At 38.1% G+C, this 27077-nt stretch overlaps 6 protein-coding genes and 1 non-coding gene across 9 annotated transcripts; 5 read left to right on the forward strand and 2 right to left on the reverse strand.

Moving 5' to 3' along the window:
• Window positions 1–224: 224 nt before the first annotated feature.
• Window positions 225–3504, reverse strand: LOC104737355 (allantoinase). Its single transcript, XM_010457516.2, has 15 exons — window positions 3152–3504; window positions 2977–3070; window positions 2759–2882; window positions 2581–2654; window positions 2408–2484; window positions 2274–2310; window positions 2105–2190; window positions 1951–2010; window positions 1711–1850; window positions 1492–1618; window positions 1247–1402; window positions 1055–1165; window positions 848–958; window positions 649–747; window positions 225–538 (listed from the first exon to the last, which is right to left on the reverse strand). The coding sequence occupies exons 1-15, from the start codon at window positions 3245–3247 to the stop codon at window positions 410–412; spliced, it is 1521 nt and encodes a 506-aa protein (XP_010455818.1). The 5' UTR covers window positions 3248–3504; the 3' UTR covers window positions 225–409.
• Window positions 3505–7230: 3726 nt separating this feature from the next.
• On the forward strand, window positions 7231–9744 carry LOC104737356 (L-type lectin-domain containing receptor kinase VII.1). Its single transcript, XM_010457517.3, has one exon. The coding sequence runs from the start codon at window positions 7549–7551 to the stop codon at window positions 9607–9609; it is 2061 nt and encodes a 686-aa protein (XP_010455819.1). The 5' UTR covers window positions 7231–7548; the 3' UTR covers window positions 9610–9744.
• A 1343-nt stretch (window positions 9745–11087) lies between these two features.
• Window positions 11088–17273, forward strand: LOC104737357 (callose synthase 11). Of its 3 annotated transcripts, none has more exons than XM_087481919.1 (4): window positions 11088–12231; window positions 12338–16641; window positions 16724–16940; window positions 17030–17273. In XM_087481919.1, exons 1-2 carry the CDS (start codon window positions 11221–11223, stop codon window positions 16628–16630), a joined length of 5304 nt encoding a protein of 1767 aa, XP_087338045.1. In that variant the 5' UTR covers window positions 11088–11220; the 3' UTR covers window positions 16631–16641; window positions 16724–16940; window positions 17030–17273. The 3 variants fall into 3 exon arrangements, with proteins under 3 accessions (XP_087338045.1, XP_087338044.1, XP_087338046.1); XM_087481918.1 differs by having other exon boundaries at window positions 11101–12231; window positions 16724–16944; XM_087481920.1 differs by having other exon boundaries at window positions 11103–12231; window positions 16724–16835; window positions 16945–17273.
• LOC147929917 (small nucleolar RNA J33) lies at window positions 14277–14355 on the forward strand. The gene has a single exon (XR_015579086.1). It is a non-coding gene; the product is annotated as a small nucleolar RNA J33 (small nucleolar RNA).
• Window positions 17274–17625: 352 nt separating the features above from the next.
• On the reverse strand, window positions 17626–19137 carry LOC104737358 (uncharacterized). Its single transcript, XM_010457524.2, has 5 exons — window positions 18833–19137; window positions 18627–18673; window positions 18434–18536; window positions 18048–18349; window positions 17626–17932 (listed from the first exon to the last, which is right to left on the reverse strand). The coding sequence occupies exons 1-5, from the start codon at window positions 18941–18943 to the stop codon at window positions 17830–17832; spliced, it is 666 nt and encodes a 221-aa protein (XP_010455826.2). The 5' UTR covers window positions 18944–19137; the 3' UTR covers window positions 17626–17829.
• A 260-nt stretch (window positions 19138–19397) lies between these two features.
• On the forward strand, window positions 19398–21263 carry LOC104737359 (uncharacterized). The gene is made up of 5 exons (XM_010457525.3): window positions 19398–19640; window positions 19804–19850; window positions 19948–20050; window positions 20141–20442; window positions 20652–21263. Exons 1-5 carry the CDS (start codon window positions 19530–19532, stop codon window positions 20719–20721), a joined length of 633 nt encoding a protein of 210 aa, XP_010455827.1. The 5' UTR covers window positions 19398–19529; the 3' UTR covers window positions 20722–21263.
• A 1607-nt stretch (window positions 21264–22870) lies between these two features.
• Window positions 22871–24187, forward strand: LOC147929918 (uncharacterized). Its single transcript, XM_087480788.1, has one exon. The coding sequence runs from the start codon at window positions 22871–22873 to the stop codon at window positions 24185–24187; it is 1317 nt and encodes a 438-aa protein (XP_087336914.1).
• The last annotated feature ends 2890 nt before the right edge of the window (window positions 24188–27077 follow it).

Here is a 27077-nt window from a genome sequence, read left to right on the forward strand (position 1 = left end):
AATAAAATGTTTTCTTTATATATGTGTTTGGTATTATGTATAACTAATCAAATCTCCCTTTTTGTAATGGATTATACAATTAGAAGTTTCGAACCAACGCAAAATTACGTCGACAGAAATCACCTGAGGAAGATGAATCAAGCTCATCAAAGTTTCGAATTGTATTTGGGAACGGTCAGAGGCGAGGCGGCGGGTTAATTGGTCGGATCTAACTAAACGTTATGTACAATGAAAACGCATAACGGATCGATCAAATATGAACCGGTTATTTACATTATACACTTAAACCATTACAACAAATCTATTAAAGTCGGTGTACATAAGCGAGAGTCTTAACCTTACTTGCAGTATGGGTCAAAGACTGGCTAATTTCTTCACAGCATCAATTAATCTGAATAAATCTTCAGTTTCAAGCCGCGAGTTGCAGAGACCCGCAAGCATCAGAAGCATGCTTGCCTTCTCTAAAAACCATGTTCCCTCTTACAAATGTCGAAACCACTTTGCCTGATAATCTTCTTCCCAGATAAGCTGAGATACTCTGTATATAAAGTCACCACAAGCAAAGCAAACATAACATAAAAGATTAGACATTCGGGTTTCAACATTAGCTCTAAATTGGTATTTTTCTTGTAAAGACTGTCTACGTACAGGGTGTTTGAAGTGAATTGGATGTTCTTCATCTAGCTCGAATTCGGCTTCAGGTTCCCACACTACAAGATCTGCCTGTTTTCCAACTGTAATCGCTCCCTGTAATTAAATCATACACAATTCCACCAATACTTATATGCTGCGATCAGTAGAGAATATTGAAGCTGTAGTTCTTATATAGAGAGAATAAGGCAGGCACCTTAGAGTCTAGACCAGCGAGTTTTGAAGGCCTATCGCTCCACCAAGAAGCTACCTGCTCGAGCGTCACTCCATACTTTTTCCCGCAAGACCATGTTACTGGAAGAACAAACTGCAAATTGGCTCCAACCATATACAAAATTTCATGAGTTATTTCTACTAAGAATATAAATATGTACAACATTGATAATGAAGACTTGTAACGAACCTGTAAAGACGATATCCCACCCCATGCTTTCAAGAAGTTACCATCAGTCAGGAGTTTGAGTTCAGGCTTTGTAGGTGAATGATCAGAGCTCAACATATCAATGTCTCCTTTCTAAATAATATTTAAAACTTCAGAATCAAGGAAAATGAGCCCGCTTAAGGTATAAAGGATTTCAAATGGAAATAAGTATACCATCATAGCTTCCCACAACTTTTCTCTGTTGGCTGCATCACGTATAGGAGGGGAGCATTTGAAACGAGTATCACCTTCTGGAATCTCTTCGGCTGAGAAAGCTAGATAATGTGGGCATGTTTCAACAGTTACACTGTCTCCTTTGCCTTTTGCTTCCTTTAATCCAAGCATATATCATGGTTTTAGCAATGAGGAACAACACCCAAATGATCATAGTGATATTAACTGCCAAAAATCGTAAATACCTTTATCAAATCCAAGGAAGAACTGGCATCAGATAAATGCACAATATGAACATGAGCTCCTTCTGCAGAGCCACCAATCCTTGTGTTTTCAGTAACTGATAATAAGTTTCGGATTGCTCCCTCCTCCCTAATTTCTCAGATAAAGATTTGGTTTCAGGTACAATAACCATATATATAGGAAACTGTATAGAGTGAAAGAACTCAATATTTGTGTCTCACCATGAAGTTGGCCTGGTTTTTAAATAAGTCAAATAAGAACGCGGATCATTTTCACTTCCATCTTCAATCTCCGATTCTTTCTCTATCTCTGCGTGAACAAGCAATGGTCGTTTATATTTAGCTAATACTGATAGTCCTTCCTGCAGAAACAAACAACATGTGTGGAAAAGAGTCAATCAGCAATTTCTTAATAATTCTTGAATCATGAGACAAGGATCATAAGACTCGAGAAAACAAAACCTTTATATGAGTGATGTTTGTCATTGGGAAATCGTTGATTCCTGAAGGACACATAAAGGACTGAAAAAAAGATTGACAGAATTCATGTTAAACACTTAAATTCTGAAAAGCAAGCCACAACTTTATAGAGCTTCATAGGACACATGACACCTACCTTGAGACCAAGAACTCCAGCATCTAAGAGAGACTCAAGAGCACTTGAGTTGAGTGCATTGTCAGGTACCAAACCTCCCCAGAACCCTAGAGAATACAAAGATTTAGGGAACATGTATATTGTATTGAATCAACAGATGTGGTAAGGTTAGATAGCAAAGAGTGTTTACCAACATCAACATGTATTCTGTTTTTCGCAGCTTCAATCTGCAAAAGATGCACGCATTGCTCGATTTCAAATCAACCAAGGCTGTAAGAATAGTGTAGAACTTACGAACTGGAAAACTAAAGTGGATGGCTTTACCTTGAGTTTCAAAGTTTCAGGAGATACAGTAGAAGGGCAACTGTTTAAGGGCATATCAACCAATGTAGTTATTCCCCCTGCCAGACAAAAGACAATATCAAGCAGGTAAGCGCGAAGAGACAAAACAGAACACACTCTTGAAACTAGAACAGACTCAGTAAATAGAAACATACCAGCAGCTGCAGCTTTCGTTCCAGAAGGAAACCCTTCCCATTCACTTCTTCCAGGATCATCAAGATGAGCATGCCTTTTCAAACCAACACAAGAAAAGTTCCAAGATTTTAGGGCCATATAGCAGAAACTAGAACAAAGATCGAATCATAATATATGGTTTTAAAAATATAAACATACACATCAATGAGACCAGGCATAAGGACAGCTTCTCCATAGTCAATCACTTTCACTCGACTCCTTTGGCTCTTATGCCAATCAACTTCATTCACCACCGACACAATAATCTCTCCATCCACCTCAACTGATTCAACAAATCAAGAGTATGCTAACTAGAAAAAATAGATGCTAGTTCCATAGAATTTCCAAAAAGCTTTGATCAACCACTAGAAACGTACCAGAACCAGAGATAAGACCATCGGGAGTGACGATGCGTTTACTAGAGATCCAGTAATGATCATGAGGAAGAAGACTACACCTCTTATTCGTTTCCTGCCATCATCAACAAACAAACACATCGGAATCAATTTTTCGCCCGGTTAATCAGAGAAGTCGGTTTTGAGAAATCGAAACCTGGAAAGAGCGAGGGGAAGCGAAGAAGATGGATAAAAGAGCAACGATGAGAGCTAGAAGAGGCAATAATCTCCATTGAAGCAGAGTCCTCTCCATCTCTATCTCTGGTGGGTGAGTGCTGTGAGACTGGATAGGTCTCTCTTATTGGTTAGAAGATTGGACCCACTTCGATTATGAAAACTTTATTTAACCGAAAAGATTCCTTAAGATTCGGTTGTCGAACTATCTGGGACTCTCTAAGGACCGTTAGATTATGTGAATGATTCATAAGATGGACGGTTGCGGTGAGAGAGAGATTTCGACAGCAACTGGGAGTATGTCCAGATTCCTATGGTTGGTTCACTTGTGTGCGCATTCAAGTCCAACTAAAACTATTTTCTTAAAATACATTTTTAAAAATAAAAATTTCTGAAAAATTTTAAAATTACTTTTTCTACCTAGTGGCTCGTTGATTAAAGCATGGGTAACAGTGCTTGTGACAACGAGCTAGATCCTAGAGTGATCAGACACCAAACAATACAAAAAGAATTATTTATGCAACTAAATCTTAAGATATCAATTTAGAGCTAATGGTTAAAACGATCATGGCATTCAAAACCACCGAGTTTGAACTGCTTAGAGTTAGATGTCACTCTTTCATGGGAAAAGATCAAGCCTCATCAGGATATCATAATCATTTGCTCGAATTCAATACCATGCATGTATATGTTTTTTTCTTTTCCTTTTGGTTTTTGATTTTTTTTTTCCCTCAAAGATTTGATATTGTCTTATATGTTGGATGTTCGTCTACATAAGATTCTACCAATTACGAAAATTATGAGGTGATTTTTTTCAAAGACTTCCAAAATATACATGTTTGTTCTTTTATTCTTTTAAATTTGTTGTAAAATATACTCAGATTTGTGTTTTAGGTTAGCAAAAAAACAATCTTTATGCGTTGTCACTTTGATGAAGTGTGGGAAAATAATGGGAAAGATATGAGGATTTAGTATATTGACGATTAATCATCCTTAATTTTTGATCTTACGTTGAAAGTTTTTGGGACTGGTTCGTGATACAATTGGTTTACTCATCTTTTAAATATACCCAATTGTTTTCTAGGTTAATTATTTGACGCATAAATTTGCTTATGTAATCACTTGTTTCCAAACATTATGTATATTGACTTTGTAATTTCAATTTGACATCAATGAAATTATTTGCCATAAAAGATACAATTGCTAATGAATTAATTAAATTAAAATAAATAAAAATAAAAATTAACAATGAATGTGATGGTCACACCTTGATAAAAAAAATTGCTCCATTATTTCCCTTTTTAATATATACAAAATCTTAATTGTCAGTTTATCTTTGGTTTAGAAGATAGTTGATTGATCTTTTTCATTTTTCTAGTTTTTGATATTTCTCTATATAAATTGGAAAGAGATATTATGTTTACTTTTATTCTCTGTTATGTGTTTATTTAGGAATTCAAATACAATTTGAAGTCAGCCATCATCATTTTAACAAGTATGGATATCTAAAAAATTTAATATTGCATAACTTGTACAATATTTCATTTAAAAGTTATTGATATTGCTTTTTTTATGTGAGTGATGTTTTTCATTGGAAAATCGTTGATTCCAAACATAAGTTAATGATGTTTGTTACATATTATGTAAAAATACATTTTCTCTGTTTCAAAATATAAGATATTTCAAAAATTTTACCTTTTTCCATAATATAGGATGTTATCCAATTTTTATGCAAATTATGAATTGTTTTTTTGTATTTTGTGATCATTAGTATTAACAGTCTTTTAAATCAAAATTTATTGATAATCTGTAAAAGAAAAAATGATATTTCTTAAGATGTACGTATTTAACTAAAACATATTCTAATTTGAAAATAATATATTTCTTAAGATGTGTACCAGTGTATGTTTGATGATTGTTTCGGTGCATTTGAAATGGCTATGAGATTGATTTGCTATATGACGATTTTAATCATAAGTATTTAAAGCATCTTTAGTCCATTTATTTATTTATTATTTTTTTAAAAATATATAGTGTAGATTGAAAAAAATCTCCAAAGATAGAGTAAATAAAGTTGGAGAATTTCATTTGAAAATTGAAAATATGTATAAATAGATTGGAGACATTCAGATCTTAAAATAAAATTTGGAGATGAATTATGGTTTAAGTGAACGATAAGATGGTAAAATTCGCAAATAAATAGAGTATTTTTTCAAGATATTTGGAATATGTAAATGTAATATGGATATAGATATCATCTATCATGAAGTTAAGTATTTGTTATTTTATTATATACTTTTTTGTCAAAGTTTATTTTAATATATACATGCAGTAAATAATCTAATCTACTTAGGATTAATTGACATATGTCCAACATTATTTTTCTTCCAACTAGACTGTTAATAATTGTGTAATTCCTATAATTACCAACATGTAGAATACAGATTTGTGCTTGTTATGAAGAAAATCACAATAATGCTTGTTATGATAAGAAAAACAAAATCTAACGTCCTCCATCGATACTTACATCTAAAATCTAATCACAATAATTATTGTTTAAAAATAAAAATTGAAGTACATAAATTAATATATCTATTATCCATTAAATTATCAAAATAATTTATCATGAGAATTTTTGTAGGACCAATGGAAATTTTTTTTATAATATATATATTTTTTATTATTATATCTAATTGTTATATTCCCTTTTTATCATAAACAATCATGTTTTAGCATTTTTTCTTGTATCACAAAAATTGACTTTCTATACCTTTATTCAATTAATGCTAGGAAATTATAGATTTCAGAATTCATTAATTGAGAATTTCAAATTTTGATGAATTAATATTGGTTAATAGCTATGAGAAATATATTATTATCAATAAAAATTATATTTTATAGCTAAACATTAAATTATTATTTTTTATGTGAAATTTTTTTAAAAAACATCCTTTCTAATATAAAGGGAGTAATATTGTAGACATGTTAGATGACTTTCATGTGACTCGTGAAGGTATAAATCTAACACTTTGAGTAATCAAAACATAAAGAAGTTCAATCATTGGGTCCACAATATTCGATGTCACGAAAGGCCCTTTTCATGTATGATATGATCATTGACATTTATAAAAAATTCAAAGCATCTCGATATAATTAGCTGCCATATTTGATCCTTATCTGAAATATCCAAAATGACTTGAGTTCCTCGAAATGTCTATGCCTTGGGGTTAATAAAGTATTTGAGTGGTTACCGGTATAATGTTTGTTTATCAACTATGACAAATCAAGTTTTTGGGCTTTTCATATGACAAAATGGTTTCAGACACAACGGTATACCGTATACAAATACGATCAATTGTGTTGTTGTAGTCACTAGTAGTAAAGTCGTAAAGATCATGTCCACTAGATCGGTAAAATCTATTTATAAGTAGTAAAAGTCAATATGTCTCATTTAGTAGTGTTACGTCTCTCCAAAACTTGTCATGCATTTACGTCGTTAAAGCTTCTGTCTAGGCAGATAAAGATCTGGTTAACACTAACACGTTGTGTAGAGTTCTGTAAATATATAGTTTTGATGAAATGGTATTCATATGTCACGTGTTGGCTAACATCAACAATTTATTCCAAAAAAGTCGCATACAATCGATATTTTTTCTTAATGAGGAAACTTTCAAATCTTTCCTCTATACTAAACTGCACTACGGCACTAAATACAATAAGTACTCCAGATAACAACAATGAGACCAAGAGTACAAATTACACAAACCCAAATCCAAAAAGTCATAAACTTTGACGGACAAAGAAAACAATAAATGAAGATCAATAAAGACAATGAAACCTTTCCTTTCTCACGAAAGCTTTCAACTTTCCCAATTCACAGCTGTCATTATTGCTCAAAGCTTCATGCCTTTATCAATCCTCAAATGTAACTTCTTCTTCTGCCATAACTTACAATTACATAAGTATGTTATCAAATTAATTACTAAATATTGATAGTCTGACACCAAAATTGACAATTTTTTTTTTTTTGAGGATTGACAATTTTACCAAAAAAAAAAAAAAAAAAAATTTGACAATTTTAAATTGTTACCAAATGAATTTTAAACATATCCTAACACTATTGTACACGCTTCATTAATACGTATACGTGACGAGACCAAATGTACAAAAAGTCCAAAGTACCAAATCCCAAAAAGTCACAACCTTTGACGAAAAAAACAGTAAAACAAGGAATAAAAAACGATCAAACCTTTGGCCTCGAAAGCTTTCAACTTTCCTTTTCAACAACTGTCTTCATTACCTCTTTAATCAATTCCCAATTATGACAACAAACCTCACGCTTACCTTCTTCCTCTTCGTCTTCTTCCTCCGCCATCTGCCATGAAAGCTCTTCTCTTTCTTCTTACCCTTTTGGAACTCATCCTTCTAAACTCTGTTTCAGCCGTTGATTTCGTCTTCAACGGCTTCAATGACTCTTCATCTGTTATCTCCCTCTTCGGGATCGCCACAATCGAATCCAAAATCCTAACTTTGACCAACCAAACATCGTTTGAGACCGGTCGTGCTCTGTACAGCAAAATCATCCGGACAAAAGATCCAGTTACTTCCTCTGTTTTTCCTTTCTCCACTTCCTTCATCTTCGCCATGGCTCCTTACAAAAACACGCTTCCTGGTCACGGAATCGTTTTCCTCTTCGCACCCACCACTGGAATCAACGGGTCTAGCTCTGCTCAACACTTGGGTCTGTTCAATTTGACTAACAATGGTAACCCTAGTAATCACATCTTTGGAGTTGAGTTTGACGTTTTCGCTAATCAAGAATTCAGCGACATCGATGCTAATCATGTCGGCATCGATGTGAATTCGCTTCATTCGATGTATGCTAACACATCTGGGTATTGGTCTGACGATGGAGTGTTTAAGCCGTTGAAGCTTAACGATGGAAGAAACTATCAAGTTTGGATTGATTACAGAGACTTTGTGGTTAACGTTACTATGCAAGTCGCTGGTAAGATTCGACCTAAGGCTCCTTTGCTCAGTACGCCTTTGAACCTTTCTGGCGTTGTGGAAGATGAGATGTTTGTTGGATTCACTGCAGCTACAGGGAGATTGGTTCAGAGTCATAAGATCTTAGCTTGGAGTTTTAGTAACTCTAATTTCTCATTGAGTGATAGTTTGATCACTACTGGTTTGCCTTCGTTTGTTCTACCAAAGGAATCCATTGTTAAATCGAAATGGTTTGTTTCTGTATTGGCGTTGTTCTGTTTCTTGATCGTTTCTTTGTTTGGTTTGGTGTTGTTTGCTGTGGTGAGAAAGAGATTAGAGAAGGCGAGGAAGAGAGCGTTGATGGAGGATTGGGAAATGGAGTATTGGCCTCATCGGATTCCGTATGAGGAGATTGAGTCCGGGACTAAGGGTTTTGATGAGAAGAATGTGATTGGGATTGGTGGGAATGGGAAAGTGTATAAAGGTTTGTTACAAGGAGGGGTTGTGGAAGTTGCGGTTAAGCGGATATCGCAGGAGAGTAGCGATGGGATGAGAGAGTTTGTAGCTGAGATCTCGAGTCTTGGGAGGTTAAAGCATCGTAATTTAGTTTCTTTAAGAGGTTGGTGCAAGAAAGAGAAAGGTAGCTTCATGTTGGTGTATGATTACATGGAGAATGGAAGTTTAGACCGATGGATCTTTGAAAACGATGAGAAGAAAACTATACTTAGCTGCGAAGAGAGGATCCGGATTTTGAAAGGTGTGGCTTCAGGGATATTGTATTTGCATGAAGGATGGGAGTCTAAGGTTTTACATAGAGACATTAAAGCTAGCAACGTGTTGCTTGACAGAGATATGATACCTAGGCTTAGTGATTTCGGGTTAGCTCGGGTTCATGGACACGAGCAAGCGGTTAGGACCACTAGGGTGGTTGGTACGGCTGGCTATTTGTCTCCTGAAGTGGTTAAGACAGGGCGTGCATCAACACAAACAGATGTTTTTGCTTATGGGATACTTGTTCTTGAAGTAATGTGTGGGAGAAGACCTATTGAAGAAGGGAAGAAACCGTTAATGGATTGGGTTTGGGGATTAATGGAAAAAGGTGAGATTTTAAATGGGCTTGATCCACGGATGATGATGACACAAGCAATGAATCATGCCATTGATGAAGCAGAGAGAGTTTTGCAGCTTGGATTGCTTTGTGCACATCCTGATCCGGCTAAGAGACCGTCGATGAGACAAGTGGTTCAAGTGTTTGAAGGTGACAAAGCTGAGATCTTTGAAGCGGAAAGTAGTGAAGATGTTGAGTCATGGATGCTGAGGAAGATGGGATCTCGTGGGAGCTCACGAGAGTTTTGGTATGGAAGCTCGTCCCATCCGACGATGGAGCAGATCAGACTTCAGTCCTTGTCTGTTTCTATTTCTTCTTGGAACAGCTCAATTTTAGACGGGAGGTGATGTATGAATGAATAATGGCTTAAGGAACCTTAAAAAATGTAGTTATGTTTTCTGGCTTTACTTTGTTTGTTGTTGAGTACATATAAGGTTTTGTAAACTCACGTCATTAATCAATATACATCTGTTTTCAGGGTTTTTTTTTTTGGGTGAAATTAGTTTTCAATTATTTTATATATTCAATATGTAAATAAATAATTTTCGAATCAAAAGTTGAAAAATATTTAAGAGGGAATTTTTTTATTTAGGGTGTGGTCACTGTAAAACATTTTTACTGAAATTGTATACCTCTGTTTGGTGCTATGCTATCGGATTCAAAAATTCGAATCAAAGCTAATATTATTATCGGATTCAATCTAAGGTGATATACATGAAAATGACTAATTTAAGCTTCATGAATCCGTCACAATTATTACTCAAAATTTTATACATGATCGAAAGACATTTAAGCAAAAAAAAAAAAAGCTAGGGTTTTTGCTGTTAGAACTTAGAAATAAGTGATTCATAAATAGAAATATAAGGTTGTAAGAGACAAAAAAAGAAGTAAATATAGGCTTATATTCTGACATGGTTTTTATATACTAAAAAAAACATTTGACATGATCTAATTTGCATATTAGTACAAAACATTTTATAGAAAAATCCTAATTGTCACGAGACCCATGCTCCCAATGTAATCACATACAGTATAATGCATATGGATGCCAGATAGGTAAAGAAAAAAAAAAGCATTTTAATTTTTGGAAAAAGCATAAAGTTATGGTCTTGAATCTTATAATGTTTTAAAGGTTATTTCAGATAAAAAGACAAACTAAACGACACAAAGATTCGATGTTGCCGGGTTCAATAAAGTTCTCTATTTTTTTCTGGAGTGTCAAAATCTAACTTAAGAACGTGATTCCTTTATTTGTTTCGACTGTCATATTCTGAATGACACTGCCGCGTAAGTTTAGCAAAAGAGTTTTTTGTTCATTACGTTCTAATCCTTATTAAGTTATGATTATCTAAAAAAGATTAGGATTCAAACAACGCAAAAGTGCCATCACTTTCACTCATCAGCAGCACCATCACTAGTTTAATAATAATCTCACAATATAAATTGCCTTTCTCAGTTTATATCTTAAATCCTAGTCAATACGGTGTCGGATTCTCCAATTTAATACTAGTAACTCTAACCTTCATTAAAAACGTTGCCGTTTCCAGAGTCCACGAGTCATAATATAACGGATATAAATGCTCTTTTGTCTTGTTTTCTCACTCGATTTCAGAGATTCTCCCGAGTTTCTGACACGCGCGTTTATCGCACGTGTCGTATAACCCTACACGTCTCTATTTCGTGGACGCTCCGTTCACCTAATATCCACCGTTAGATCAGAGCCATCAGTCAATCGAACGGTCAATACCTTAAGGAGCATGTATTATTAGTACGGCGAGACACATATCGTTATCTCTTTATTATTTTTGGTAATATCATTATTATTATCTCTCCATTAACAACACAGTTTCGTTTCGTCACTGTCTTTGAAAACTTTAAAGAAACGAAAAAAAAGAAAGAAACAAAAAGATGAAGTAATTTTGAAAAAAGATTCTAAGTAAAGAAACCGTTAGCCGGCGATGAGAAGGCAGCGGCCATCGGTAGCCACCACCGCGGCGTCACCGTCGCTTGAGGTGTATAATATCATTCCGATTCATGATTTCTTAACGGAGCATCCGTCGCTGCGTTACCCGGAGGTTAGAGCGGCGGCGGCGGCGCTTAGAATAGTCGGAGACCTTCCGAAACCTCCGTTTGTTGATTTCACAACTCGCATGGACTTGATGGACTGGCTTGGTCTTCTATTTGGTTTTCAAATCGACAACGTCCGGAACCAGCGAGAGAATCTCGTCCTCCACTTGGCTAACTGCCAAATGCGGCTTCAACCGCCGCCGCTTCATCCCGACGGTCTGGATCCCACTGTTCTCCGTCGATTTCGCAAGAAGCTTCTCCGGAACTACACGAATTGGTGTTCCTTCCTCGGAGTGAGGTGCCACGTCACCAGCCCTACCCAGAGCCGTCGTCAAACCAACGTCGTTTTGAATCTCCGCCGTGAGCTTCTCTATGTTGCTCTGTATCTACTGATTTGGGGAGAATCTGCGAATCTCAGGTTCATGCCTGAGTGTCTGTGTTACATTTTCCACCACATGGCTATGGAGCTCAACAAAGTCCTCGACGGAGAGTTTGATGATATGACCGGAATGCCTTACTGGCCTTCCTTCTCCGGTGATTGTGCTTTCCTCAAGAGTGTGGTCATGCCGATTTATAAGACGGTTAAGACGGAGGTTGAGAGTAGCAACAATGGGACGAAGCCACACTCTGCTTGGAGAAACTACGACGACATCAATGAGTACTTTTGGAGCAAGAGAGCGTTGAAGAGCCTTAAATGGCCTCTTGATTACTCCAGTAATTTCTTCGATACGACACCTAAAAGCAGTAGAGTGGGGAAGACTGGTTTTGTCGAGCAAAGATCATTTTGGAATGTCTATCGAAGCTTTGATCGGTTATGGATTCTATTGCTTCTCTACTTGCAGGCAGCCATTATTGTGGCTACCAGTGATGTTCAGTTTCCTTGGCAAGACCGTGATGTAGAGGTCTAAATACGTTTCCTTTGTTTTTTTAATCTATATACCATATAAGAGTGTTGAGTTGTGTTTGTTGGTATATATATAATGACATTATCTGTTCTTCTACTTGCAGGTTGCATTGTTGACTGTTTTCATCTCCTGGGCGGGCTTGAGGTTGCTCCAATCTGTGCTCGATGCTAGTACTCAGTACAGTTTGGTGAGCAAAGAAACTGTCTGGCTTTTCATCAGATTGATTTTGAAGTTCGTGGTGGCTGTGGCATGGACAGTTTTGTTTTCGGTCTTCTACGCAAGGATTTGGAGCCAGAAAAATAAGGATGGTAGGTGGTCTGATGCTGCAAACGATAGGATTATCGTGTTTCTCAAGTTAGTATTCGTGTATGTTATGCCTGAGTTATTGGCTCTTGTACTCTTTATTGTTCCTTGGGTAAGAAACTGGATCGAGGAGCTGAATCTGGGAGTTGTATACTTTCTGACATGGTGGTTCTATAGCAAGACTTTTGTTGGTCGTGGGATGAGGGAAGGCCTGGTGGACAATTTCAAGTATACAGTCTTTTGGATTGTTGTACTGGCCTCTAAATTCATATTCAGTTACTACTTACAAATTAAGCCTCTTATTGCTCCGACCAGGGCACTGCTGAACCTTAAGAATGCGACCTACAATTGGCATGAGTTTTTTGGCAGCACTCACAGGATAGCAGTAGGAATGCTCTGGCTCCCTGTGATTTTGGTTTACCTGATGGATTTGCAAATTTGGTACTCGATCTACTCATCCCTTGTAGGTGCAACAATTGGTCTGTTTTCTCACTTGGGGGAGATCCGAAACATTGATCAGTTGAGACTTAGATTTCAGTTTTTCTCAAGTGCTATGCAGTTTAACCTTAAACCTGAAGAGCATCTTCTGAGCCCTAAAGCAACAATGCTTAAGAAGGCTCGTGATGCTATTCACCGGCTGAAACTGCGATACGGAATTGGTCAGCCTTTCAACAAGATCGAATCCAGTCAAGTTGAAGCAACTTGGTTTGCCCTGATTTGGAATGAGATAATCCTCACATTTAGGGAGGAAGACCTTATCAGTGACAGGGAGGTTGAGCTACTAGAGTTGCCGCCTAATTGTTGGAATATTAGGGTTATCCGTTGGCCGTGTTTCCTCCTTTGCAATGAGCTCCTGCTTGCTCTAAGTCAGGCAAACGAGCTTTGTGACGCTCCTGATCGCTGGCTTTGGTCAAAAATCTGTAGCAGTGAGTACAGGCGTTGTGCTGTTATAGAAGCTTTTGATAGCATTAAGTATGTGATTCTTAAAATTGTTAAAAATGGCACAGAGGAAGAATCCATACTGAACAGGTTGTTTATGGAGATTGATGAAAATATGGAAAACGAAAAGATAACTGATGTATATAAGCTGACGGTACTACTTCGGATTCATGAAAAGCTGATATCACTTCTTGAGCGTCTGATGGACCCAGAAAAGAAAGTATTCAGGATCGTGAATTTACTGCAAGCTCTGTATGAACTCTGTGCCTGGGAATTTCCAAGAATTAGGAGGAGTACTCCGCAGTTACGACAGCTTGGCTTGGCACCAATTAGTTTGGATGCAGGCACTGAATTGCTGTTTGTCAATGCCATTAATCTTCCTCCTCTTGGTGATGTTGTCTTTTATAAGCAGATTCGTCGGGTCCATACAATTCTTACTTCTAGAGATCCAATGCATAATGTGCCAAAGAATCTTGAGGCCAGAGAGCGTCTTGCTTTCTTTAGCAACTCTCTCTTTATGAACATGCCCCAGGCTCCCAGTGTAGAAAAGATGATGGCTTTCAGCGTGTTGACTCCTTACTACGACGAAGAAGTGATGTATCGACAAGAAATGCTCCGAGCTGAGAATGAGGATGGAATATCCACCCTATTCTACCTTCAAAGGATTTATGAAGATGAATGGGTGAATTTTGTGGAGCGGATGCGTAGAGAGGGAGCAGAGAATGAGAATGATATTTGGTCGAAGAAGGTTAGAGATCTTCGCCTCTGGGCTTCATATAGGGGACAGACGCTGTCCAGAACAGTGCGAGGGATGATGTATTATTATAGTGCCTTGAAGAAGCTTGCCTTTCTTGATTCTGCTTCTGAAATGGACATCAGGATGGGAACTCAGATTGCTCCTGAGCAACCCCGTTCTTACTACACAAATGATGGTGGGGATAACACACTGCAACCAACACCTTCCCAGGAAATTAGCAGAATGGCTAGTGGTATAACACATTTGCTTAAAGGGTCTGAGTATGGGAGTGCAATGATGAAATTCACATATGTTGTGGCATGCCAAGTTTATGGACAGCATAAAGCAAGAGGGGACCATAGAGCTGAGGAGATTCTGTTCCTGATGAAAAATCATGAGGCTCTCCGTATTGCATATATTGATGAGGTCATCTTGGGAAGGGAGGTCGAGTACTACTCGGTTCTTGTGAAATTTGATCAACAACTTCAAAGAGAGGTGGAGGTCTATCGTATCAGACTACCAGGCCCCTTGAAGCTTGGCGAGGGAAAACCAGAAAACCAAAACCATGCTCTAATCTTTACACGAGGAGATGCGATTCAGACCATTGATATGAATCAAGATAACCATTTTGAGGAGGCTCTTAAGATGAGGAACTTGTTGGAATCGTTCAAGACTACCTATGGCATAAGGAAGCCTACTATTCTTGGAGTCCGTGAGAAAGTTTTCACTGGTTCGGTATCTTCACTTGCATGGTTCATGTCTGCTCAGGAAACAAGTTTTGTAACCTTAGGACAGCGGGTTCTTGCCAACCCACTGAAAGTGAGGATGCATTATGGTCATCCGGATGTATTCGATCGGTTTTGGTTTTTGCCTCGGGGTGGAATTAGCAAGGCCTCAAGAGTTATAAATATCAGTGAGGATATATTTGCTGGATTCAATTGTACTTTAAGAGGTGGGAACGTGACACACCATGAATACATTCAGGTAGGCAAAGGAAGGGATGTGGGTTTGAATCAGATCTCTATGTTTGAAGCCAAGGTAGCGAGTGGTAATGGTGAGCAAGCATTGAGCAGAGATGTATACAGGTTAGGTCACAGGCTGGACTTTTTTAGAATGCTCTCCTTCTTCTACACAACGATTGGCTACTATTTCAACACAATGTTGATAATATTTACAGTTTATGCATTCTTGTGGGGTCGGCTTTATCTAGCACTTAGTGGTGTTGAGAAAATAGCAAAGGATAGGAGCAACAGCAATGAAGCTCTTGCTGCAATATTGAATCAACAATTTATTATTCAGCTAGGACTTTTCACTGCACTTCCAATGATTCTTGAAAATTCTCTGGAGCGTGGATTTCTTCCAGCTATTTGGGACTTCATAACAATGCAACTACAGCTTGCATCGTTTTTCTACACGTTTTCCATGGGAACCCGAACCCATTACTTTGGCCGGACAATACTCCATGGTGGAGCCAAGTATCGTGCCACTGGAAGAGGGTTCGTGGTGGAGCATAAGAAATTTTCCGAGAACTACAGATTGTATGCTCGAACTCATTTCATCAAGGCTATTGAGCTCGCGATTATTCTGTTGGTATATGCGGCTTATAGCCCGTTGGCTAAGAGTTCGCTTGTTTACATACTGATGACGATATCGAGCTGGTTCCTTATTACATCTTGGATTATTTCTCCATTTCTGTTTAACCCGTCTGGTTTCGACTGGCTCAAAACAGTGTATGATTTTGACGATTTCATTGCGTGGCTATGGTCTAGAGGCGGGCTGTTTACGAAAGCAGATCAGAGTTGGTTTACGTGGTGGAATGAGGAACAAGAGCATTTGAAAACAACGGGAGTTTGGGGGAAACTGCTTGAGATTATACTTGATCTTCGCTTCTTCTTTTTCCAGTACAGTATTGTGTACCATCTTCGCATCGCAGAGAAGCGGACCAGTATTGGTGTATACTTGATTTCTTGGGGATGCATCATCGGGATTGCTGCGATATACATCACAACAATCTATGCTCAGAAGAAATATTCTGTCAAGGAGCATATGAAATACCGATTCATTCAGTTCTTAGTAATCGTCCTCACGGTTCTTGTGGTCGTGCTGATGCTGCAGTTCACTAAACTTACAGTTGTTGATTTGTTGATTAGTCTCTTGGCTTTTGTTCCCACAGGCTGGGGATTGATTTCCATAGCTCAAGTACTGAAACCGTTTCTGTTATCAACAGTGGTTTGGGACACAGTAATCTCCGTTGCTCGCCTTTACGACCTCTTCTTTGGGCTAATAGTTATGGCTCCAGTTGCATTGCTTTCATGGTTGCCCGGTTTTCAGAATATGCAAACACGGATTTTGTTCAACGAAGCGTTTAGCCGAGGGTTACAGATTTCTATCATTCTCGCTGGCAAAAAAAACACTTGAAGCAAATATTGGTATGGATCAAATCTTTATATGTTACTGGTTATTCTTAAGTACATCCATTAGTAACATTGAATTCATTATTCATATTTGCAGGGTTCTTAATTTTGTTGAAGATTAATTGGTCTGGGAAGGTTTAAGACGTTATAGGAGCTATAAGTCGAAGATATCATTCTCTCTGGCAAAAGAATTCACTTGAAGTAGCCAGGTTTGATATCCTCCTCCACTTTTTTGCGGCGCTGCATCAGCTTACGGTAGCCAGGCTAGGGTGTTAGCATTTTGAAGTTGACCTTGGTTAGGCGTGTTTGTAAACGTAGGTATGATCTATCTTTTCACTTTGGGTGTCAGCTAATGATTTCTCAAGAGACCATACAATTAATGGATGATTCCGTCACACTGCAGGGTCCTTGATTTGGTGAGAGATTAATATTTAGGGGCTTTAACAATGACGGTATGCTTCAGACTGCACCATTTGTTTCGGTCTTGTACAGATCTGACTCTTGCTTTAAACACTCTTTTGCACATATTTTTTCCTTGTGGAGATCTTTTTATGTCATTCACTATTGTTCTTTTCTTTAGAGATTCTCTAATCGTTTGTCGTGTTTTGATTCAATTGCTTAATCCACGAGAAATATTTCTACGGTAATCTCTCATGATTATTACAAAGCATTGTGTAAATTAGAAGCTGTACTCTTTTTTCTACTTTGGGTTTATCCCAACCAAATGGGTCTACCGAAATAGGTTTAAAGAGGAAGCCAGCTCTAGTGCATCTCCACTTCGTTCCACTTTACTCAGAGAACTCCACTCTTCACTCTTCACTCTGATTTGAATTTGTCAACATATATATAAGAAAGCGTTTTACCCGAGCAAATCGTTGACGGCCTCTTGAATGGAAGCCATTTAGAAAACCACACGACACGACACACAAATTGCACAAACACCTATGATTGGGTTACCGCCATGGTTTTTGTCTTTTTGTTATTGCTCTGCTCAGAAAGTTTTAGTGCCAGAATATTTGGTCAATGGATTATATTATGTGATCTGTCAATATTGGCGAATTAAAGTTCATACCTTAGCACCATACAATTTGAAAATTAAACTGAGTTTAGGTTGCTATGGTAACAAAAAAAAAAGCAAAAGATAATCACGCTACAAAATTGAGGCTTTCACTCATGCATGATCCATTGTTATGCTTCCCACGTTTATGTTTCCCTCCTCCAACTCATTCCACATGATAACCAATAACCTCGAATCCTGTCCTTAAGCTGCAATTCTAATGCTCGCAACGATGGCACATTCTCTTTTCTGTTTGGAAACATGATTTTATCATAATACTTCCAGTTACACCGGATGAATTTACCAAGGTTCGTTATAGTTAGGCTACAAAAAAAAAAACAAAAGTGTGGACAGTTGTACTTACGTGAGCAGTGATAGAATGTCTACTTGGAGAGTGCACAAAAACTTGAATCCTCCGGAACTTCTGTGTAGCCTGTCGAAGAGAATATCATAGTCTGGCCGGAGGGTATACTTGAGATTCCGCTCAATGGAGTATAATGCATTGAGATCATCATGCGGTTCGATCTCATTGCGTGGGCAAATCTCGAGTAGTCTGATGAGATATTGGTCAATGAGTTGTTCCACTTGAATGTCATCGACATAATATTCTTTCGCCAATCCAAGAAGTAACTTGTTCCGATCATTACTTGAGAGAGTCAAGTAACCCTTAATGGATGTTAAAGACAAAAACCTCATCAAGACCATATATATACCTAAATGATTATATATATCACGACTATATTATGCCACCTCTTTGAAGTCATTCAAAACAGAGTCTAATGCCTCGTTCCCACTAACTGAGATCGCCAAGTGCATTTTCTCAGAAACTCCATCAAAGTCCTTAACCGCATTTCTAGTTCACGTTTCACATTTATATTTTTCGATTAATTATAAAAATATTACGTGCTTATAATAATTATTGCAATTAACTAGAAATATGTACCTTCCTTTGCTACACACATAAAGGTAGTCTAAGTTGTTTGGGTACCTCTGTCAACCATAACACACGTAATTAGAACTTAGAAGTCGTCCATCGCTCAACCTTTTCAGTATGAGCTTTTGGTTTCCGTCTAGATATTAGAATTACAAAACGTTCGATGACTTGAAAAACCATAGCAATTCCAGTGAGGATTCAGAGAGAGCACTTACTCGTACTTCATCTGTGAAAATAACGTTCTCATTTGATGGCGTTTTGATGATGCCTTCTTTCTTATTAATACTTTTTTCTTTGTTTAATAATCCAAAAAAAATCTTCTTCATCGTCCTTTTGGAATAACGAAGGGCTTTTTAATGTGGTAGTATTTAGTGTTTGAAACTGTAAAAGAAAAAAAGCCGGACTTGAATTTATGGTTATCCATTAAATAACGAATTATGTAAAAGTTGACAAAAAAAAAAACACGAATTATGTAAAAATCACATTTTCACAAACAGATAAATATCTTGCATAACTGTTTAAAAAAAGTTTTTATGATCACTATCACATTAAAAAGTCAAATTAAAACCCAAATTTAGAATTTATTTCCACATTTAGCTCCTCTCTGACTAGGTAAAAAGTGGCGAGGGTTGTGTGGACAAAAAAAAGCCAATTCAGAGAAGAGCTAAATGTGGAAATAAATTCTAATTTTGGGTTTTACTTTGACTTTTTAATGTGATCAGTGATAGTAAACATAATAACTTTTTTTTTAAAACAATTATGCAAGATATTAATCTGTTTGTGAAAATGTGATTTTTACAAAATTCGTTATTTAATGGATAAGCATAAATTCAAGTCCGGCTTTTTTTCTTTTACAGTTTCAAACACTAAATACTATCACATTGAAAAGCTGTTCGTTATTCCAAAAGGACGATGAAGAAGATTTTTTTTGGATTATTAAACAAAGAAAAAAGTGTTAATAAGAAAGAAGGCATCATCAAAAGGCCATCAAATGAGAACGTTATTTTCGTAGATGAAGTACGAGTAAGTGCTCTCTCTGAATCCTCACTGGAATTGCTATGGTTTTTCAAGTCATCAAACGTTTTGTAATTCTAATATCTAGATGGAAATCGAAAGCTCATACTGAAAAGGTTGATCGATCGATGGACGACTTCTGAGTTCTAAATATGTGTTTTATGGTTGACAGAGGTTCCCAAACAACTTAGACTACCTTTATTTGTGTAGCGAAGGAAGGTACATATTTCTAGTTATTTGCAATAATTATGGTAACTACGTAATATTTTTATAAGTAGTCAAGAAAAATTTAAATTTGAAACGTGGGTTTAACTAGAAATGCGGTTAAGGATTTTGATGGAGTTTTTGAGAAAATGCACTTGGCGATCTCCGTTAGTCGGAACGAGGCATTAGACTCTGTTTTGAATGATTTCAAAGAGGTAATGGCTTAGTATAGTCGTACGTGCTATATATTAACATAGGTATATATATATGGTCTTGATGAGGTTTTTTCTTTAACATCCATGAAGGGTTACTTGACTCTCTCATGTAATGATCGGAACAAGTTACTTCTTGGATTGGCGAAAGAATATTATGTCGATGACATTCAAGTGCAACAACTCATTGAACAATATCTCATCAGACTACTCGAGATTTGCCCAGGCAATGAGAGGGAACCGCATGATGATCTCGATGCATTATACTCCATTGAGCGGAATCTCAAGTATGCCCTCCGGCCAGACTATGATATTCTCTTCGAGAGGCTACACAAAAGTTCCGGAGGAGTCAAGTTTTTATGCACTCTCCAAGTAGACATTCTATCAATGCTCACGTAAGTACAACTGTCCACACTTTTGTTTTTTTTGTTAGCCTAACTAATGAACCTTGGTAAATTCATCCTATGTAATTGGAAGTATATTAATCAAAAGTCAATAGCTCAACTGGTAAAGATCTATATATACGGGGATGGGCCTAAAACATCTAATTTTTTTGTTTCTTATAAAATGGAAATATTATGATAAAATCATGTTTTTTAAACAGAAAAGAGAATGTGCCATCGTTGCGAGCATTAGAGTTGCAGGTGATGGACATGCTCCGAGGCTACTGGTAATCAAGTGGAATGAGTTAGAGGAGGGAAACATAAAGGTGGGAGGCATGAAAATGGATCAAAGGAATTAACTGATTAAAATAATACTTCCTTTGTATCACAAAGATTTATTTTCTGAAATCTTATTTTGTGATTTTATGTAAATCTTTATCAATTAACCCGGGAGATTGGCCAAGATATGACTCGATGCTGCAAGATATTAAACACATCTTATCCAGTTTTGATTACTGGGAGTGTCATCATGTGGCTGGATCAGCGAATAAGGTGGCATTGGCCATAGCTAAGAGTGTTACGCGAGAGGGAAGGTTTCATTCATATCTATCACTGGGAGGACCTTCTTGGTTGCAAGATCAAGTCAGAAGAGATAATGAAGGAAGGCCTTGAAGGTTTGCTTCCGCATAGCGGTTTATCGTGTTTTACCTGTTCCACTTGGAGGGTCGATTGACCTCAGTATCATGTGTGGGTATTGTTTTTTTTGTCCTTGTTTTGTGTTTTTACTTTCAAACTCTTGTTCTATAAGACGACAAAAAAAAATGCAAAAAAAATTAATTTTTAAGAATCATTAGTTGAGGATTTTAAAACTTGGTAAATTACAATTGGTTAATAGTTATGAAATATGTTAATATGAATAAATAATGCATTTAAAGCTAAGCATTACATATTCCTTTTAATATGTGTGAAAACTCTATAAAATCAATCTTTTTGATACAAAAGGACATACTGGCGATGAATAATCTTCACCTCTAACTCAGCTTTCCAAAGAAGCCATAGCTTTGTTCTTCTACTCTTCATAGGTGAAAATTATATTTTCTTAGTATGGTCATACATAAATGAGGGAGGTATAACACTGTGTCGAAGGAACTGACCAATATAATTGAGATATATGGGGGTGTATTGAATTTAGTAGTTTAGAAAATTTTAGAGTATTCAACTGATGATTGCTAAAATTCTTTAAAAATCCGATGTTATTGATCTTGAAATTTATATAAAGTCATTTAAAATAATTTACAATCTCATGTTATATATTTAATCAATAATTTGTAAATGCTAATCAAATTTATTGTTCAAATTATTATAATAGTTCCATAAAAGATGATTGCAATTGATTTTAGGAGACTTTTTCTAATTTTTTAGCTGAAATATATGACCCCAATTATCACATCTCTATAGGTTGTATTTTGAAGGACTTCATACAAAAAAGAGGTGTTTGGAAACTAAGTACGGTTATTGTATTGAAAACGGACAATACTTAGGTTCATCCCTAGGAGTAAACTTCTTTGTTCACTTCCTTATAAAATAAAGAAACAAAATCTGTATGCATCTTTGTAAAATTAAAAACTCAAACCCTTCTTTTATAAACCAAACCGATAGATCCATAATTTCGTTTTAATAGTAAAATCTAAACCCTACCACCTCATTTGTAAATCCAAACCGGTATATAATTTTGTTCTAATTGTAAAATCTAAACTCTAACCACCTCATTTGTAAACTCAAACCGACATATAATTTTGTTCTAATTGTAAAATTTAAATCCTAACCACCTCATTTCTAAATCCAAACCGACATTGAAGAATGTCAAAGGAACTGATTTACAAGAGAGGATATAGATAGCTAAACCAGAGGGTGGCTATAATTGATAACTCTGTTGTAGAACAGGTTTGTAACCTTTCCTTTTGTGGCACTAGCTTCTTAAATGTTTGTTCTGATAGGAAATTATATACTCACACGCTCCTGGGAAGCATGGGATTGCAGTGAGTATTTTGTCCACAAGAAGCTAATGGTAAACTTCATTTCCAGGTATAAGGCACCGCTTACTTCGAAGGTGTCGTACGTCAGTACGTGGAATAAGCTTATCAAGGAGTTAGTTTTTTTTTTTTTACATTGTCAAACTTTGAGTTTTCATTATATGTATTTTACATTTTCTATAATGGATTTATTAAAACAATCTACTTCAAATTCTCTTAAATAAAGTTTTTTTTTTTTTTTTGTCTGAGAAAAATGGCTGACAAATTAAGAACCCTTGCGTATTTTACCTTATATTTATTTTAAATATTTTTGTGGACTATTAAAAACTTATACTTATTTTGCCCAAGAAAAAAAAACTTATAGAGCAACATTACAATATGAAAACCAATTAACTAGTTTCCAAGAAATGGAGAGCGACGAAAACCCTAAGACGGCGAGATCTGGTGTGCCGGATGCAATGATGCTGGATGTTGGTGAGAAGGGACGCCCTCCGGGGGAACCACCGGATGGAAGAAGGACGTGGGTGGACAGAGTCAATGGTGGCTCAGTTGATGGCATGCGGACGCCGGAGAGTGTGATGGATGACGTGTTCGTCTCCGCACGTTTACGTGTGGCGTTTCCGAACAGAAAGGATGGTGAGCATGAGATAACGATTGGAGTGGAGGTGTTGGCAGTGATGCACAGTCTATGGAAGAATTTTATGGTCGTGAAGATGCTGGGACGACCGATTCCGATTGCAGTCTTGAGCCGCAAGCTACGAGAGATATGGCGACCAAAAGGGGAAATGTACATCATGGACCTTCCCCGTCAATTCTTTATGGTCCGCTTTACACAGGAGGAGGAGTACATGGCGGCTCTTACAGGTGGTCCATGGAAGGTGTTTGGCAACTACTTGATGGTGCAAGATTGGACGCCGGCTTTGGACCCACTGAAGGATGAGATTTTGACCACGCCGGTTTGGGTTCGCTTGATGAATATGCCGATGTCATACTATCATCAGTCTATCCATATGGGCATTGTGAGTGGTCTAGGGAGGCCATTAAAAGTTGATACGACAACGTTGAATCTCACCCGAGCAAGATTTGCCAGAGTCTGTGTTGAGATCCATCTATCAAGCCCTCCAAAGGGGACGGTTTTAATCAACGGTGAACGTTATTTTGTGGCGTATGAAGGTTTAGACAAAATTTGTTCATCATGTGGTCTTTATGGACATTTAGTCCATAGTTGTCCGTCGAAAGTTAGAGAGGGGGCTCTCATTGTCGCTGAAAAGCCGGCAAGCCCGAGTTTGGTGAATGAGCAGCGTCGTGTACCGCCGGCTCATGGGATAAATGATCGTGGCTTTACTACTATTAACCGGTCTCGACGTTCGTCGGGTACAAAAACGCATGGGGATGAGTCAGCGGTGGTTGCTTTCGCCGGTGTTCTAGAACGAAATCTGCGGGATATTACGGGAAATCCGGGATTAGATACGTTGAATCGCTTTCGAACTCTGATTGAGGATACGAAATCTACTGAGATAATGGAAGTTACCATATCGGGCGAGAAAAATAAGGAGAATGAGCCTGATACGAATCATCCAAATGTGGTAGGTAGTGAAGGACAAGCGAAGTTTTCGCAGTTTAATTCGAAATCAGGGAAGGAAGTGGGTGGGCCGCGTGTTGGGCTGAAATCAAGGCGAACCGGGGGATGTAAGAGTGTGGAGATTAATGGGCCAAAGTTTTAAAAAACTGTGCAGTCGAGGCCCACTAGAGGTTAGGTTTTTGGTCCAACGAAGGGAGAAGAAGGGTTACCGACTTCGGGGAAGAGGGTACGGGTTGATACGGTGGAGATGAGAATTTCCGGTGAAGTCCAAACGATGGTCCAGGCAAGCCACCCGGGGGTTATCGAGCCCACCGGAGCAATTCCGTCGCCGGTTGCAAATCTGGACGATTTGGGGAATATGAAGTCCATGGTTGGGGTAAATCTCCAGCAAGAAGGGACGAAGAGGGATCAGGGGGTGGTATCGGTTTGACGGTACTCCCCGGTAGTTTGGAGCTTTACACATCAATTCCTCATGAATTGTATTTTATGGAACTGTCGGGGGGGGGGGGGGGCGAACAAACCCAACTTCAGGCGTGCTATACCGTATCTACTGAAGAAATGGAAGACGAATATACTGGCTTTGTTCGAAACTCATGCGGGTGGAGATCGGGCTAGTAGAATCTGTCAAGGGTAAGGTTTCGAGCACTCATTTCGGGTGGATGCGGTAGGACAGAGTGGGGGATTATGGCTACTCTGGCGGTCGGGCATTGGTGATATGGTGATCGTGGAAGCAGCAAAACAGTTTATTGCTGTGCAGTTAAGATCAGGTACGGAGGTTATGAATTTTATAGTTGTATATGCGGCTCCGTCTGTGAGCAGGCAGAGTGGTTTGTGGGATCAGATGACATCGGTGATCGAGCGACTCGACGGTCCTATAATTATTGGCGGAGATTTTAACACGATTGTGCGTGTTGATGAGAGAACTGGGGGTCGTGGTGGTTTGTCCCAGGACTCTTTAGCGTTTAGTGATTGGATAAATCACTTATCCCTGATAGATATGGGTTTCAGTAGTAACCAATATACCTAGAGACGAGGAAAGAGTATAGAGACCTATGTGGCAAAGCGACTCGACCGAGTCCTATGTTGTGCTCATGCGTGGATCAAATGGCAGGAGGCATGTGTCAGGCATTTGCCATTTTTGGCCTCTGACCATGTACTACTCTACCTCCAATTATTTTCGGACGTTGCAGTTAATCCTTTACGCAGACCCTTCCCCTTTAAGGCAGCTTGGCTAAAGCATCCTAGTTTCAAGGAGCTACTAACAGCCTCATGGAATGGATCCTTATCTACTCCTGAAGCGTTGGAAGTGTTACGAGTGGAGCTCAAGAAGTGGAACAAAGAAGTCTTCGGGGATATTCGCAAGAAAAAAGACGACTTTATGGGACAGATTAAGGTGGTCCAAGATGTCTTGGATCTATCTCCGACAGATGACTTGCTGCAACAGGAGGTTTCCCTTTTCAGCAATTGGAGGAGGTTTTAGAATAGGAAGAAATCCTTTGGTTCCAAAAGTCACGAGAAAAATGGGTTACTTGTGGGGATCGGAACACCAAGTATTTTCATACTTCCACGGTTATAAGGAGACGACAGAACCGGGTGGACATGCTGCGCAATGACGAGGGTGTTTGGGTATCAGACCAATCAGAATTGGAACAACTTGCAGTGGGTTATTACTCCTATTTATACTCTATGGCTGATGTCCCGCAGGAGGTGGATCAGTTACCAATGGAGGGGTTTGTATCTTTAACCCGGGAGGAGCGGTCGAGGTTGGCTAAACCTTTTGCACCAATGGAGGTGGAAGAAGCAGTCCGGAGCATGGGCAAATTTAAGGCCCCAGGTCCGGATGGGTATCAACCTGTGTTTTATCAGGACTGTTGGAATGTGGTGGGAGAGTCGGTTGTGAGATTTGTTCTAAATTTCTTTGAGAGTGGAGTGTTGCCTCAGGACGTAAATGATGCTTTAGTGGTGCTCATTGCTAAGGTTTCTCGGCCTGAGCGTATTAATCAGTTTCGTCCCATCAGTTTGTGCAACGTCCTCTTTAAAGTCATTACTAAGACTATGGTGTTGCGTTTGAAGAAGGTGATTGGCAATTTGATTAGTCCAGCGCAGTCAAGCTTTATTCCAGGCAGGTTTAGTATTGATAATATTGTTATTGTGCAAGAGGCGGTGCATTCAATGCGCAGAAAAAGGGTAGAAAAGGGTGGATGCTCTTGAAGCTTGATTTGGAGAAAGCGTATGATCGTTTATGCTGGGATTTCCTTGAGGAGACATTGAGAGCAGCAGGTTTTGAGGAGAAATGGGTTCAGTGGATCTTAACTTGTGTTGTAGATCCTTCGATGACCATCTTATGGAACGGAGAAAAGACAGAGGCGTTTAAACCAGCTTGTGGTCTTCGCCAGGGAGATCCTCTCTCTCCTTACTTGTTCGTTTTGTGCCTTGAACGTCTTTGTCAGATGGTGGATAGATCGATCGCCACAAAGGAATGGAAACCAATATGTCTCTCACAAGGTGGCCCAGTTTTGTCTCACATATGTTTTGCTGACGACCTTATTCTCTTCCCAGAGGCTTCAGTGGCTCAGATTAGAGTTATTCGTCGAGTTTTGGAAAGATTTTGTGTCTCATCGGGTCAAAAAGTAAGTTTGGAGAAATCGAAAATCTACTTCTCTGATAATGTTTCATGAGACTTGGGGAAATTGATCAGTGATGAGAGTGGCATTAGAGCAACCACGGATTTGGGGAAGTATCTAGGCATGCCTATTTTTCAAAAGCGAAGAAATAAAGAGACCTTTGGTGAGGTTCTTGGTCGGGTAAGCTCACGACTTTCAGACTGGAGAGGAAGATTCTTGAGTTTTGCGGGGAGGTTAACTCTAACAAAATCTGTCCTGGCTTCGATCCCCGTCCATACAATGAGCAATATTAGTCTCCCGAAGTCCACACTAAATGAGCTTGATAAGATTTCTCAGTCTTTCCTTTGGGGAAGCACTCCAGAGAAGAGGAAGCAACACCTTTTACCCTGGGAAAAGGTGTGTCAGCCT

This window comes from Camelina sativa, chromosome 13 (genome assembly GCF_030686135.1).
Source record: "Camelina sativa cultivar CO46 ecotype springtype chromosome 13, ASM3068613v1".
NCBI classification, from domain to species: Eukaryota; Viridiplantae; Streptophyta; class Magnoliopsida; order Brassicales; family Brassicaceae; genus Camelina; species Camelina sativa.

Excerpts from the sequence above, each read along its gene's own strand:
- LOC104737357 (XM_087481919.1), top strand. The coding sequence starts at position 11,221 with ATGAGAAGGCAGCGGCCATCGGTAGCCACCACCGCGGCGTCACCGTCG. Across the intron at positions 12,232-12,337 it reads GGCAAGACCGTGATGTAGAG|GTTGCATTGTTGACTGTTTT; the intron begins GTCTAAATACGT and ends TTCTACTTGCAG.
- LOC104737355 (XM_010457516.2), bottom strand. The coding sequence starts at position 3,247 with ATGGAGAGGACTCTGCTTCAATGGAGATTATTGCCTCTTCTAGCTCTC. Across the intron at positions 2,191-2,273 it reads CAGAATACATGTTGATGTTG|GGTTCTGGGGAGGTTTGGTA; the intron begins GTAAACACTCTT and ends TGTATTCTCTAG. Across the intron at positions 539-648 it reads CAATTCACTTCAAACACCCT|AGTATCTCAGCTTATCTGGG; the intron begins GTACGTAGACAG and ends CTTTATATACAG.
- LOC104737356 (XM_010457517.3), top strand. The coding sequence starts at position 7,549 with ATGAAAGCTCTTCTCTTTCTTCTTACCCTTTTGGAACTCATCCTTCTA.
- LOC104737359 (XM_010457525.3), top strand. The coding sequence starts at position 19,530 with ATGAAGAAGATTTTTTTTGGATTATTAAACAAAGAAAAAAGTGTTAAT. Across the intron at positions 19,851-19,947 it reads TATTTGTGTAGCGAAGGAAG|AAATGCGGTTAAGGATTTTG; the intron begins GTACATATTTCT and ends GGGTTTAACTAG. Across the intron at positions 20,443-20,651 it reads GACATTCTATCAATGCTCAC|AAAAGAGAATGTGCCATCGT; the intron begins GTAAGTACAACT and ends TTTTTTAAACAG.
- LOC104737358 (XM_010457524.2), bottom strand. The coding sequence starts at position 18,943 with ATGAAGAAGATTTTTTTTGGATTATTAAACAAAGAAAAAAGTATTAAT. Across the intron at positions 18,537-18,626 it reads TATGTGTGTAGCAAAGGAAG|AAATGCGGTTAAGGACTTTG; the intron begins GTACATATTTCT and ends AACGTGAACTAG. Across the intron at positions 18,350-18,433 it reads TTTTGAATGACTTCAAAGAG|GGTTACTTGACTCTCTCAAG; the intron begins GTGGCATAATAT and ends ACATCCATTAAG.
- LOC147929918 (XM_087480788.1), top strand. The coding sequence starts at position 22,871 with ATGGAGAGCGACGAAAACCCTAAGACGGCGAGATCTGGTGTGCCGGAT.